The 14,755-nt window shown below is 35.0% G+C and overlaps 1 protein-coding gene across 1 annotated transcript in view; it reads left to right on the forward strand.

Annotated features, from left to right (window-relative positions):
• The window catches only part of LOC134856947 (uncharacterized), a 66,698-nt gene that overhangs the window by 22,664 nt on the left and 29,279 nt on the right, over window positions 1-14,755 (forward strand). Inside the window, exons 2-3 of the mRNA XM_063873242.1 lie at window positions 299-435; window positions 4,938-5,218. Coding sequence (XP_063729312.1) covers window positions 299-435; window positions 4,938-5,218 — 418 coding nt within the window. The remainder of the gene's footprint in view (window positions 1-298; window positions 436-4,937; window positions 5,219-14,755) is intronic.

Consider the following 14,755-nt stretch of genomic DNA (forward strand, 5'->3'; position numbering starts at 1 on the left):
CAGAATTTTTCCAGGGCAAAAAAGGGGCAAAAAAGAATTGGCCTTAACGTATCTAAACCAGCTTTTGGCAAAAAAGTTAATTTTTTGAAAAAATTAATTTTGAAAAAATTAACTTTTTTAAAATGAAAATTGATAACGTGTCCAGCGGGTCAACGACCAGGTTTTTGATTAAAGTTTTTATACTTTTTGAATCCAAAGCTCATATAATAACTGACTCGATAAACGACCTGACCTGGCTTAGGTTGCCATTTGTTTTTGTAATTTTTTTCGACCAAAGTTGGTTATGAAGATGTTCCAGGAGTGGTGGGATTCTGCAGATAATTAATGTGGCTAAAGATGGGAAAATCAATGAGGACCCTGTACTCCGAGAAAATTTCCAGCGCATCCTCAAACCAAACAAATTCTCTGCTGCCTCGTCCATACAAGTAATCCAAGGTAAAATAACTTGTTTTTAGACATTCAAAAACACGCTGATGTGAATTCCGCGGTAGAAAATAGTCGCAGAAAATTTTTTTTTAGTCAAGAAAAAATCGAAACAATCAAATTTGGGCGTGATAGTCTAAAGATTATTCGCGATTGTCTGAAAAATAGTCGTGATTGTCTGGAAAAAAATCCCGATAGTTTGAAAAGTAGTCGTAAGTTAGTCGCGATACCCAGAAAACTTGAGATTGAAATCGATGTAAATCGATTTTTATACCTGATGAAATACTCTATAAAAATCAATTTACGCTTGCCCATTTGGATATATAAGCCAATTTAGAATAGATTTACATGGATTTTCACGGTAGAAACAAAGAGGAACAACACGGTAGCAAATATGAACGCTAATCATCTTAATTATAAAAATTAACGTGATAGGTTCAAAAATGAGATAAAACCATTTTTTAAAATTTTATCGTTTTATTGAAAAGATTGAAGAAGCGTTAAAAAATTCTCAGAAATTTTTTCGAAATTTTTTTCGAAATTTTTTGTGCGCCCTCCAGCAATTTCTGCTTTCATTGTTCATTTGTGTAAATTAGTCTACAAAACATATGAAACACTCAAGAACAAAACAATCAAAATTCGATCAACACTTTTGACGACATGTACTACTGACAAATGAAATGTATTGTTGCCTATTTGATACAAAATATCTAGATTATTTTGGTAGTATCTGTTTTAAATGAAATGATTTTTTAAATTTTGCCATACACGCTATAAAATAATACAAAATTGGGCTTTTTTGTATCCCAGTTTTGATTTTTTTTTTGTTGAAACTGCAAATGATTTTTCTGAATAGTAGTTTTAATTGTTTTTCGATATCTAAATTAAAATAGATAAATTGTCATAAGTAATAAGTAAACAAAAATCTATAAATTTTTCTTCAAATTATTTGCCTTATGATCAACCTTTTTATGTTGTAGATTTTTGAAGTAGATAAAAATAGAATTAGGACAAAAAATCAATTTTAAAGTTTAGTGTTTCTTATTTGTTGCCTTGGCGATAATCAAGGGCGTTGCAACTGGGCACTAGATTTTTCCCGCTACAAAAATATTTGTTCATAAAATTTCGCGCATTGAAATTACACGTCTTTAAAATTAGTTATCCACCGCGTAGAAGTAACACACCTTCGTGAAGCGAGAACGCCTGAGGTTCAAATCGGCTGCCCCGGGCGGATCTAGGATTTTCTCGAAGGAGGGGCGGATGTTCATAAAGTTTTCGAAATTTTGTCGACTTTTTTTTAGGTCGACCAAATTGGTTTCCCGAGCTCTCTAAAAGCACTGAAAAGTCCCTGTTTTGGCCAAAATTTGAGCGCCTGCAATTTTGAAAAAAAGGCCAAAAAGGCGTTTTTAGTCACTTTTTGGAAAATTTTTACCAAAAAAATAGTTTTTTTTTGCGCGCGCTCCCCCCTTAAAATAAGTATACGTTGACGCCAACGGCGCCTTTAGAAAAATTTAAGTGTCTGTCTGCCAAAATTGGATATCTCAAAACAGTTTCAAGGAGGGACCTAAGGAAAAAAGTCTGTCTGCCAAAATTGGATATCTCAAAATAATTTAGAGGAGGGACCTTGGGAAAAAAAAATTCCTGAGTCCTAAATTGGAAAAGTATAGCAATTAAGCGCAAGAATTTGAAAATTAATTGCAATTGATCAAAAAGGCGCAATAGGCAGCAATTGGCGCAATAGGCAACAATTGGTGGCAAGAGAAAATGGGTCAGAATAATTTCAATAGTAGTAGCCATAGCTTGAAAAAAGTTACACAAGTCCAAGTTCGTGGAACGAAAGTTCTTAAAAACAAAAATTTACATACTAAAAATTTAGGTTAATATGCTAACCTCTGTTCAAAATGAAACGATTTTCTTGAAGGAATCAAAATAGTTTAAAAAATTTTGTGTATTTTTAGACTATAAAAAGGATTATTTTCTATGGGGATCAGAGAAAGTAAAAAGTTGGTTTCTGATTATTGTAAGAGTTACAGGGAGAATTGGATCCTTGTTTGCTTTTCTTTTTCCATTTCGTGTAATGTAAAAAGCACCAGAAAGCAAGATTCAATTTTTTTAAACTTATTAATTCGTATGCTTTATAATTCTCACGCAAGAGCATAAACACTTGCAATCGAAAACTAGTTTTTTTCCGACAAGCATTTTTTTTTTTAAAATCTAACAAAATCAGTTATGAAACATTTTTGGCTCATACACTTTCAAATTGGTCCGTTGTTGAAACACATGCGTTCGAATCCTAAGTCCAAGAGTTTGAGTCCCGAACAGGCCTTTTTCGTTATATATGTAAAGTGATGTTTTTGTATGGAAAACATTGATTGTCAGATTTACGTTTGTCCTCTTAATTTTATCGATTCATTTTCAAATCATTGACTTTTTTCTGATTTAGGCAACTTTCACTAAAACTGAAAAACATTCTGTAATATGTAATTTTTCATCTTTGATTCTGCAGAGAAAAGTGTTTCCTACTCAAATAGTTTTGATTTGTTTTATATTAACACACTTAATATTGCATTATTTGTTAAAAAAAGCTTCGGTTTCACTGGCGTTTGCCATGTTTTTTTGACTTAGTTGTCGCTCGGTAATTTGTTTTGAATGCTTTTTGGTTTTTCTTGATATTTTTACTCAAATGTAACGTCATTCAAATCAGCAAATATTGTTTTTGTAGATGTAGTCTTTTTCGATACTTTTTCCAGTTAACCTTAAACTTGGAGGTTTTTGTCTTTTTTCCAAAACACTAGCTTGCAATGTTGTGTTAGTGTTGTTCTGCAATGGTTTCGAAGCTTGGTTTCACTGTATTTATGAAATTTTGGCAAAACGAGGCTTTTCCACTCTGTCCACTCCTCCACGCGCATTTCAATTCTCCTTTTTTTAACAGTGGTTTTTTTAATAAGTGTTTGTGTTGTAACCGCTAATTGCGTGATGTTGCTATTCAAAATCAAAACAAAACATCTGTTCGAAATCATAAGTCTAATCAGCATGCAAATTGCATAGTTAAAATAGGTAGGGCGACAATTCGTATCAGGCCACAATTAGTAACAAGGCGTTGGCAAGTAGATTACGCTTGCTCCGCTGCTTTTACATCCGGCACCAGAGGAATACTGTGCGTGAGCACCAGTGTTCCCCCGCCTAACCTAAAGTTACGAATTTTTGCCTGTTACGAAATGTCACCTGATGCTAATTGTCGCCTGTTGCGAATTGTCGCCTTCTACAAATTTTCGCCCCAAGTTTAAAATATTTTTCCAAACTTGACTTCAAATGTGGAAGGAAAACTGGAAAAAGGTAAGGACGACAATTCGTAACAGGCGACAATTCTTAACAAGGCATTGACACGTGGAGTACGCTTGCTCCTCTTCGCTCCGCTGAGCTTACATCCGGAACGAGGGAATTACTGTGTCTGAACCAGTTTTCCCTGCTCAATCTACTGTTACATTTTGTCGCTTGTTACGAATTGTCGCCTGTTGCGAATTGTCGCCTGTTGCGAATTGTCGCCTGTTACAAATTTTCGCCTCAAGTTTAAAATATTATTCCAAATTTGACTTCAAATGTGGAAGGAAAACTGGAAAAAGATAAGGACGAAAATTCGTAACAGGCGACAATTCGTAACAAGGCATTGACACGTGGAGTACGCTTGCTCCTCTTCGCTCCGCTGCGCTTACATCTGGCACGAGGGAATTACTGTGCTAGAATCAGTTTTCCCTGCTCAATCTACTGTTACAATTTGTCGCTTGTTACGAATTGTCGCCTGTTACGATGTGTCGCCTCACATGGATATTGCCCGTAACGCAAATTTTTGAGTTGAAAAAACAATTTTTTGATTCGGTACAACTAAAAGAGGCGTTTTTAAAAAAAAATACTTTGGTTATAAATTGTTAAAAATTACAGAGAATTTTTATCTTTGGACGTTACCCATATTTTTTTTTACCTTAGGGTGAGGGATAAATTGAAGAAAAATCTGGTGGCTGCACTTCCCCTCTCAGTGTTTAGAGGACTGATATTTCAGGGAAGAGTACGTATGGTCTAAGAAAATTTTGATTTCGGTTTCGGGTAGTCCCGAAAAATAATTAGTACAGTATAGTTTTTTATAAATTAAAATTTTTGGTTCAATAACGAAATGATGACTGCTTATACTGTATGTGATAATATTTTTTATTTATTTGGTGGAATGGATTATGTTTGATTAAATCTTGGGTTAAATAGGGGAGGAGTCTTTCTCATTATATCCAGTAACAATAAAAACAGCCCACTACACGCTGATTGTACCATTACGGTAGCTACAATTTTCTGGGGCAGGGTTATGATGGGAAAGAACCTAAATCAGCTGGAAGTAATACAAATCGGGCGACAATATTATTTTTCTATTCTCCCAACACCTCCCCTCCCCCATTTAAATCCATATCTCCGCTATTGTAATGTAGAGCACCAAACACCATGTTACTTTCTCCTTTTCAATAATATAGGCCGTGAACCTGGCGAAACTTTCTTGTGTGTATGGGGAAAAATGGGCAACCTACGAGTGTTCGACATGCACAATCTATCAAACGAGTTTGAACAAAAAACTGTGAATCAGGAGCCATATTCGAAACTGAAGCAGATGCTCGTGAGCAAAGCGGGAGAGTTGTGCCTTTTCCAGGACTATGGTATATGTGAAACTCAAAACAAGTTGACCGTCATGTCCTTTCAAATCGCCACCAAGTCTAAAAACGTAAACGATATACCTGATCGGATAATAGGAATAGAGGTACGTAATCAGAGAAGCATTAGCGTGTCGAGGGGCTCAATGTTTTTAATGCGTAGTGCCTCTTCCTCGGTGTTTTTAAAGAGACCTCTCTTGTACCATTCATTGTACATTGATTCTGAAGCATTCAAAAATCATTATAGCTTTAAAACAGCCCAGGTCGAGGTCCGCGACTTAAAAAAACACCGGCGCGACCCAAATTTGGCAATTCCAGACCGGCGTGATATTATTTTGTCATTTCAGGACTGGGGTGACCAAAACTTAGCAATTGAAGACCTTGGTCTTTACTTCAGTCGGATAAGACTTGGTCTTTTCTTAAGTCGCGCCTTCGGTCTTTTCTTAAGACTTTTCTTAAATCGCCTCGCTTAAGTCTTTTCTTAAATCGCGCCGCTTAAATTTTTTCTTAAGTCGCGGCGCTTAAGTCTTTTCTTAAGTCACGTCGCCAGTCTTATCTTAAGTCTTTTCTTATGTCGCGGCGTCGGTCTTTTCTTGTCGTGCCGCTTAAGTCTTTTCTTAAGTCGCGCCACTTAAGTAATTTCTTAAGTCGCGCCGCCAGTCTTGCAGTCTTGTCTTAAGTCGCGCCGCTTAAGTCTTTTCTTTAGTCACGGCGTCGGTCTTTCCTCAAGTCTTCGGTCACTTGTGAAAACCGATAAAACCCGATAAGTTCATTCATAATTGGCTTTGATCAATTAAATTCTTTTTGAAAAAACCTGATTGTTACAAGACTACTTTGATAAAATCGAAATTTCAAAGTTGCATCATTTCTATTAATAAAAATTTGCCCGTTGCAGCTCATCTAGTCTTAAAATCATCACTTAAACTCCACGCACCATCCCCCACTACCCCCTCCCAGCAAATACTATTACTCGCCCCCATTACATCAAAACTCAACTTGGGACAAGGACGTTTCAATCTTGTTCTCCTAGTCGTGGCGTCGAGGCTGGGCGAACTAAGATAGTTTTTCTGAGGGTTGCATTTGGCAAAGGAGCTTAGGGGTTTTAGTTTCGCGAAATTCTCTCGGTGTACTGTAGCTCTCTATAGAGTTTGGGCCACCAAGTTTACTGAAGAGATAATAACTTTATAACGAACTGCCCAGGTGTTCTAACGAACTGGTTCTTGAAAGCGTTGTATCACGCTTTGAACGATTTTCGTTGAACAATTTTTTTATACAAAATTAATGTGTTCAATCACTATAGATGCCATTGTATCGCTGGTTGAGAAATTAGATTCAACTGGAATGATCAAACCATCTCAACCCAGCTTACATTCATTGACCTGAAAAAAAAGCTTTTTACACTGTCGACTATAGCATTCTGCCTGTTAAATGATAGCCATTTGAACTTGAGGGGCTGATTTTTAATTTATTGAAATCATATTTAATTTTTTGAAAGCGTAGCTTGAGTCTGCTCTTAAGTCGCGCAGCTTAAGTCTTTTCTTATGTCGCGGCGCTTATGTCTTTTCTTAAGTCGCGTCGCCAGTCTTATCTTAAGTCTTTTCTTAAGTCACGGCTTCGGTCTTTTCTTGTCGTGCCGCTTAAGTCTTTTCTGAAGTCGCGCCGCTTAAGTCTTTTCTTAAGCCGCGCCGCCAGACTTGTCTTAAGTCGCGTCGCTTAAGTCTTTTCTTTAGTCACAGTGTCGATCTTTTTTTAAGTCTTCGGTCACTTGTGAAAACCGATAAAACCCAATAAGTTCATTCATAATTGGCTTTGATCAATTAAATTCATTTTGAACAAACCTGATTTTTACAAAACTACTACGATGAAATCAAAATTTCAAAGTTGCATCATTTCTATTGATAAAAATTTGCACGTTGTAGCTCATCTAGTCTTATAATCATCACTTAAACTCCACGCACCATCCCCCACCACCCCCTCTCGGTAACCACTATAACTCGCCCACAAAACATCAAAACTCAACTTGGGACCAAGACGTTTCAATCGTGTTATCCCAATCGTGGCGTCGAGGCTGGCGACCTAAGGTAGCTTTTCTGAGGGTTGCATTTGGCAAAGAAGCTTGGGGTTTTATTTTTACGACCTCATTTTGTGAAATTCTCTCTGTGAACAGTAGCTCTCTATAGACCTTGCGCCACTATATTTACTGAAGAGATAAGAAATTTATGAGCAACGGCCCGGATGTTAAAACGAACTCGCACTTGGAAGAGTTCTATCACGGTTTGAAATATTTTTGTTGAACGTTTTTGTTTAACAAGAGTAATGTCTTCAATCACTATAGATGCCATTGTATCGCCGGTTGAGAAATTAGATTTCACTGGAATGATTAAACCATCTCAACACAGTTTACATTCAAACAACTGAGAAAGCTTTCAACACTTTTGACTATAGCATTCTGCTGGATAAATGCACGTCATTTGGAGTTAGGGTTTTTTTTATTTATTGGAATTGTATTTACTAAACAGAAAACAATGTGTACATTTCGAGATCAAAATCAAAAATTGAAGAAAAAAAATTGATGTCCAACAAGGATCAATTTTAGGCCCACTTCTATTCATGTTATACTTTAATGATGTAGAAAAGAGCAACAGTCGTCAACAAGTTAGTAAAAAATTGTTCTTTGCGGATGATACAGCCATAAAATTAAATTCTTCAATAGACATAAGCAGATAATATAGGTCTAAAAGCAGATACCCAAGAAGTTTTAAAGGAAACTAATGTTTGGTTAGCAAGCAGTAAATTAGCACTTAACACAAAAAAAAAACAAAAACTACGCTTTTCGGCCAAAAATCAGCTGTTAAAAATTCTACAGATACAACAATTAATGGCAAAAAAAACTTAAAAAAATGAAACACTTTAATAATCTCTGAATAATTTTAGATGAAAAATAAAATCTCGCAAACCATATATTTTCTATAGAGAAAACTAAGCCTGTACTATGGGCTGTTTTCGAGACTGAGAAAAAATTTTGACAAAAATTAGCTTCTTTTGGCCTATAAAACTTTCTTTCAAACAATTTTACATTACGGAGTCCTCGCTTACGCATCAGCTGATAGAACAAAATTGGAACACCTATAAATGCTCCTTAAACGTCTTATATAAACCTTATGTTATAAAAAAATTCAATTCACTTAAATTTATACAATAGCAATATATATTATATTTTTTATATTGAAGACTTTTATACTTATGAACTGCTAAAAGTTTTGTGCAAAGTATTGCGGAATGAATGCCAATCTGAAATTTAAACAAAATTAATTACTAAAAAATGCAAAAAAAATAAATAAAAAAATATAGCGAGAGCTGTCGTTATTATCTCAAAGTTTGCATCAAAGCATTCGATTGCTGACAGAACAGTTAGCTCTTTTTGTTTTCTCTTTTTACAGAAATGATTTAAAAAAATTATAAACAGGAGCTTTAAAACTTCAACCTTTAGATGAGTATATTCAAGATAATTGTGATCTGATAAATGGGTTGTTTTGCATTTAAACTATAATAAATCTGTAACTGCATCCTTGGTTGTCTTTCGACAATTTTTTTTAAATTTTTGAAGATTTTTGTTATTATTAGGATTAATGGTAAACTCGTAATTTCAATCGAACGGTTCAACTTTTACCTATTTATTCTTCAAGTGTACCAAAAAAAAACAATTCTTGTTCTCGCTCTAAGACGCCTGAAAACAGGCTTAGTTTACTCTTAAGGCGCTCTCCCAAGTGATGTTTTTGTGAAAGGATTTCTTCACATTTCTTGCAATTCTGTACGTGCGATGACTTCATTTGGAAACTGTTTATTTATTTTTTTAATTTAGTTATCACACTGATATCACCAGGTGATCTTCGAACCAATAGTATCCTCAAGTTACATGCAAATTGGGTTTCAACTTATTAACTTCGATAATAATTTCCACGAGATAATATATCTTCTTTACCTTCAGCTGGTTTAAACTTCATTTTAATTCTGTAGGAAAAAGTCTGTGCCAGCTAGCAAGTTCATATTTTTGATAACAGTTGTATCACTCCATGGAAATGGGAATAACATAAATTGTTCTTTTTTTGACAAGTTTTTTTTTGTAGCTGAAAACGAATTCGAAATAATCTAAATGGGATTTGGACTAGCTCTAGAACGGTGTCTGTTTCCCCAGTATAATTCTAGATAATGCCGAAAAATTAATTAATCTGAACGAGTTTATTTCACCGAACCCTGATTTACGATGTCAAATTTTATTTTGTAACTGATTTTCACACGTAAAACGTTTTTCCAGAAAAAGACGAATTAATCTAAAATGCTGTTGTTTTTGGCACTAATTATATTGCCATTAACAGTATGGCATTAACTATATTTAGACCAGCAGAGCGCTTTCAACCATTCTTTTTTCCATTATTCAATTCTAAGGTGCATTAACAAAATTGTTCCACACAAAAGAGTTCAATGCAAAACGGTCCGAAACATCAAAAAAATTTCTAAAAAACAGTTCCATACAAAACAGTCCAAAACCATTTTTGGACCTTGATTTTTTCGCGCCGGCAAAAGGCAAAATTGTTTTACGATTTACAACATCAAGCATGATCGTACTTAAAAATCAAATCAACAAAAATCAAACAAAAATCAGATCAAGCTAAATGGCCTAATGGTATAGTGGTTAATTCGTAAGACTCAAACTCTAGAGATCAGAGGAGCGAATCCACGGCGGCACAAAACGGGATTCGATCCAAAACGGGATTCGATCTAGGGTACAGAAAATTGGCTCGAAATAGAGTGCTGGGCGAGTGTAAAAAGAAAATCAACACCTTATATGTTTTGAGTGTTTTACCGGTTTCAAAACAACTAGAATTTTGAAAGCCGGTAAAATCAAGAAAAAAAACCAAGGAGAAAAATCGAAAAAAATCATTATAGTTGGAAGAATTTAACTCCTTGGCAATGTTGAACTTTTTGACAATATGCGGGGAAGGTCATTTTTTAAACATTTTGTTGGCGTTTTCATTGCTCTATGTCAAAGCTGGGCTTCTATCGTCTTTGAGTATATGGGCAGAAAATAAGGAGACGACAAAAACTTGATTCCTTTTTGTCAGGAAGCAGAGCGTAAGCGAGAGTTACTCTACATCCTTCAACAATTTTTTTTTCAAATAAATGGTAAAATACATTCAGAGCGGTCGAAAACGTTGCATCTCAGAACCAATCATCTTATAGTCCAATTATGCGTAGTGCCTCTTCCTCGGTGTTTTTAAAGAGGCCTCTCTTGTACCATTCATTGTACATTGATTCTGAAGCATTCAAAAATCATTATAGCTTTAAAACAGCCCAGGTCGAGGTCCGCGACTTAAAAAAACACCGGCGCGACCCAAATTTGGCAATTCCAGACCAGCGTGATATTATTTTGTCATTTCAGGACTGGGGTGACCAAAAGTTAGCAATTGAAGACCTTGGTCTTTACTTCAGTCGGATAAGACTTGGTCTTTTCTTAAGTCGCGCCTTCGGTCTTTTCTTAAGACTTTTCTTAAATCGCCTCGCTTAAGTCTTTTCTTAAATCGCGCCGCTTAAATTTTTTCTTAAGTCGCGGCGCTTAAGTCTTTTCTTAAGTCACGTCGCCAGTCTTATCTTAAGTCTTTTCTTATGTCGCGGCGTCGGTCTTTCCTCAAGTCTTCGGTCACTTGTGAAAACCGATAAAACCCGATAAGTTCATTCATAATTGGCTTTGATCAATTAAATTCTTTTTGAAAAAACCTGATTGTTACAAGACTACTTTGATAAAATCGAAATTTCAAAGTTGCATCATTTCTATTAATAAAAATTTGCCCGTTGCAGCTCATCTAGTCTTAAAATCATCACTTAAACTCCACGCACCATCCCCCACTACCCCCTCCCAGCAAATACTATTACTCGCCCCCATTACATCAAAACTCAACTTGGGACAAGGACGTTTCAATCTTGTTCTCCTAGTCGTGGCGTCGAGGCTGGGCGAACTAAGATAGTTTTTCTGAGGGTTGCATTTGGCAAAGGAGCTTAGGGGTTTTAGTTTCGCGAAATTCTCTCGGTGTACTGTAGCTCTCTATAGAGTTTGGGCCACCAAGTTTACTGAAGAGATAATAACTTTATAACGAACTGCCCAGGTGTTCTAACGAACTGGTTCTTGTAAGCGTTGTATCACGCTTTGAACGATTTTCGTTGAACGATTTTTTTATACAAAATTAATGTGTTCAATCACTATAGATGCCATTGTATCGCTGGTTGAGAAATTAGATTCAACTGGAATGATCAAACCATCTCAACCCAGCTTACATTCATTGACCTGAAAAAATGCTTTTTACACTGTCGACTATAGCATTCTGCCTGTTAAATGATAGCCATTTGAACTTGAGGGGCTTATTTTTAATTTATTGAAATCATATTTAATTTTTTGAAAGCGTAGCTTGAGTCTGCTCTTAAGTCGCGCAGCTTAAGTCTTTTCTTATGTCGCGGCGCTTATGTCTTTTCTTAAGTCGCGTCGCCAGTCTTATCTTAAGTCTTTTCTTAAGTCACGGCTTCGGTCTTTTCTTGTCGTGCCGCTTAAGTCTTTTCTGAAGTCGCGCCGCTTAAGTCTTTTCTTAAGCCGCGCCGCCAGACTTGTCTTAAGTCGCGTCGCTTAAGTCTTTTCTTTAGTCACAGTGTCGATCTTTTTTTAAGTCTTCGGTCACTTGTGAAAACCGATAAAACCCAATAAGTTCATTCATAATTGGCTTTGATCAATTAAATTCATTTTGAACAAACCTGATTTTTACAAAACTACTACGATGAAATCAAAATTTCAAAGTTGCATCATTTCTATTGATAAAAATTTGCACGTTGTAGCTCATCTAGTCTTATAATCATCACTTAAACTCCACGCACCATCCCCCACCACCCCCTCTCGGTAACCACTATAACTCGCCCCCAAAACATCAAAACTCAACTTGGGACCAGGACGTTTCAATCGTGTTATCCCAATCGTGGCGTCGAGGCTGGCGACCTAAGGTAGCTTTTCTGAGGGTTGCATTTGGCAAAGAAGCTTGGGGTTTTATTTTTACGACCTCATTTTGTGAAATTCTCTCTGTGAACAGTAGCTCTCTATAGACCTTGCGCCACTATATTTACTGAAGAGATAAGAAATTTATAAGCAACGGCCCGGATGTTAAAACGAACTCGCACTTGGAAGAGTTCTATCACGGTTTGAAATATTTTTGTTGAACGTTTTTGTTTAACAAGAGTAATGTCTTCAATCACTATAGATGCCATTGTATCGCCGGTTGAGAAATTAGATTTCACTGGAATGATCAAACCATCTCAACACAGTTTACATTCAAACAACTGAGAAAGCTTTCAACACTTTTGACTATAGCATTCTGCTGGATAAATGCACGTCATTTGGAGTTAGGGTTTTTTTTATTTATTGGAATTGTATTTACTAAACAGAAAACAATGTGTACATTTCGAGATCAAAATCAAAAATTGAAGAAAAAAAATTGATGTCCAACAAGGATCAATTTTAGGCCCACTTCTATTCATGTTATACTTTAATGATGTAGAAAAGAGCAACAGTCGTCAACAAGTTAGTAAAAAATTGTTCTTTGCGGATGATACAGCCATAAAATTAAATTCTTCAATAGACATAAGCAGATAATATAGGTCTAAAAGCAGATGCCCAAGAAGTTTTAAAGGAAACTAATGTTTGGTTAGCAAGCAGTAAATTAGCACTTAACACAAAAAAAAACAAAAACTACGCTTTTCGGCCAAAAATCAGCTGTTAAAAATTCTAAAGATACAACAATTAATGGCAAAAAAAACTTAAAAAAATGAAACACTTTAATAATCTCTGAATAATTTTAGATGAAAAATAAAATCTCGCAAACCATATATTTTCTATAGAGAAAACTAAGCCTGTACTATGGGCTGTTTTCGAGACTGAGAAAAAATTTTGACAAAAATTAGCTTCTTTTGGCCTATAAAACTTTCTTTCAAACAATTTTACATTACGGAGTCCTCGCTTACGCATCAGCTGATAGAACAAAATTGGAACACCTATAAATGCTCCTTAAACGTCTTATATAAACCTTATGTTATAAAAAAATTCAATTCACTTAAATTTATACAATAGCAATATATATTATATTTTTTATATTGAAGACTTTTATACTTATGAACTGCTAAAAGTTTTGTGCAAAGTATTGCGGAATGAATGCAAATCTGAAATTTAAACAAAATTAATTACTAAAAAATGCAAAAAAAATAAATAAAAAAATATAGCGAGAGCTGTCGTTATTATCTCAAAGTTTGCATCAAAGCATTCGATTGCTGACAGAACAGTTAGCTCTTTTTGTTTTCTCTTTTTACAGAAATGATTTAAAAAAATTATAAACAGGAGCTTTAAAACTTCAACCTTTAGATGAGTATATTCAAGCTAATTGTGATCTGATAAATGGGTTGTTTTGCATTTAAACTATAATAAATCTGTAACTGCATCCTTGGTTGTCTTTCGACAATTTTTTTTAAATTTTTGAAGATTTTTGTTATTATTAGGGTTAATGGTAAACTCGTAATTTCAATCGAACGGTTCAACTTTTACCTATTTATTCTTCAAGTGTACCAAAAAAAAACAATTCTTGTTCTCGCTCTAAGACGCCTGAAAACAGGCTTAGTTTACTCTTAAGGCGCTCTCCCAAGTGATGTTTTTGTGAAAGGATTTCTTCACATTTCTTGCAATTCTGTACGTGCGATGACTTCATTTGGAAACTGTTTATTTATTTTTTTAATTTAGTTATCACACTGATATCACCAGGTGATCTTCGAACCAATAGTATCCTCAAGTTACATGCAAATTGGGTTTCAACTTATTAACTTCGATAATAATTTCCACGAGATAATATATCTTCTTTACCTTCAGCTGGTTTAAACTTCATTTTAATTCTGTAGGAAAAAGTCTGTGCCAGCTAGCAAGTTCATATTTTTGATAACAGTTGTATCACTCCATGGAAATGGGAATAACATAAATTGTTCTTTTTTTGACAAGTTTTTTTTTGTAGCTGAAAACGAATTCGAAATAATCTAAATGGGATTTGGACTAGCTCTAGAACGGTGTCTGTTTCCCCAGTATAATTCTAGATAATGCCGAAAAATTAATTAATCTGAACGAGTTTATTTCACCGAACCCTGATTTACGATGTCAAATTTTATTTTGTTACTGATTTTCACACGTAAAATGTTTTTCCAGAAAAAGACGAATTAATCTAAAATGCTGTTGTTTTTGGCACTAATTATATTGCCATTAACAGTATGGCATCAACTATATTTAGACCAGCAGAGCGCTTTCAACCATTCTTTTTTCCATTATTCAATTCTAAGGTGCATTAACAAAATTGTTCCACACAAAAGAGTTCAATGCAAAACGGTCCGAAACATCAAAAAAATTTCTAAAAAACAGTTCCATACAAAACAGTCCAAAACCATTTTTGGACCTTGATTTTTTCGCGCCGGCAAAATTGATTTACGATTTACAACATCAAGCTTGATCGTACTTAAAAATCAAATCAACAAAAATCAAACAAAAATCAGATCAAGCTAAATGGCCTAATGGTATAGTG

This window comes from Symsagittifera roscoffensis, chromosome 1 (genome assembly GCF_963678635.1).
Source record: "Symsagittifera roscoffensis chromosome 1, txSymRosc1.1, whole genome shotgun sequence".
NCBI lineage: Eukaryota > Metazoa > Xenacoelomorpha > Acoela > Convolutidae > Symsagittifera > Symsagittifera roscoffensis.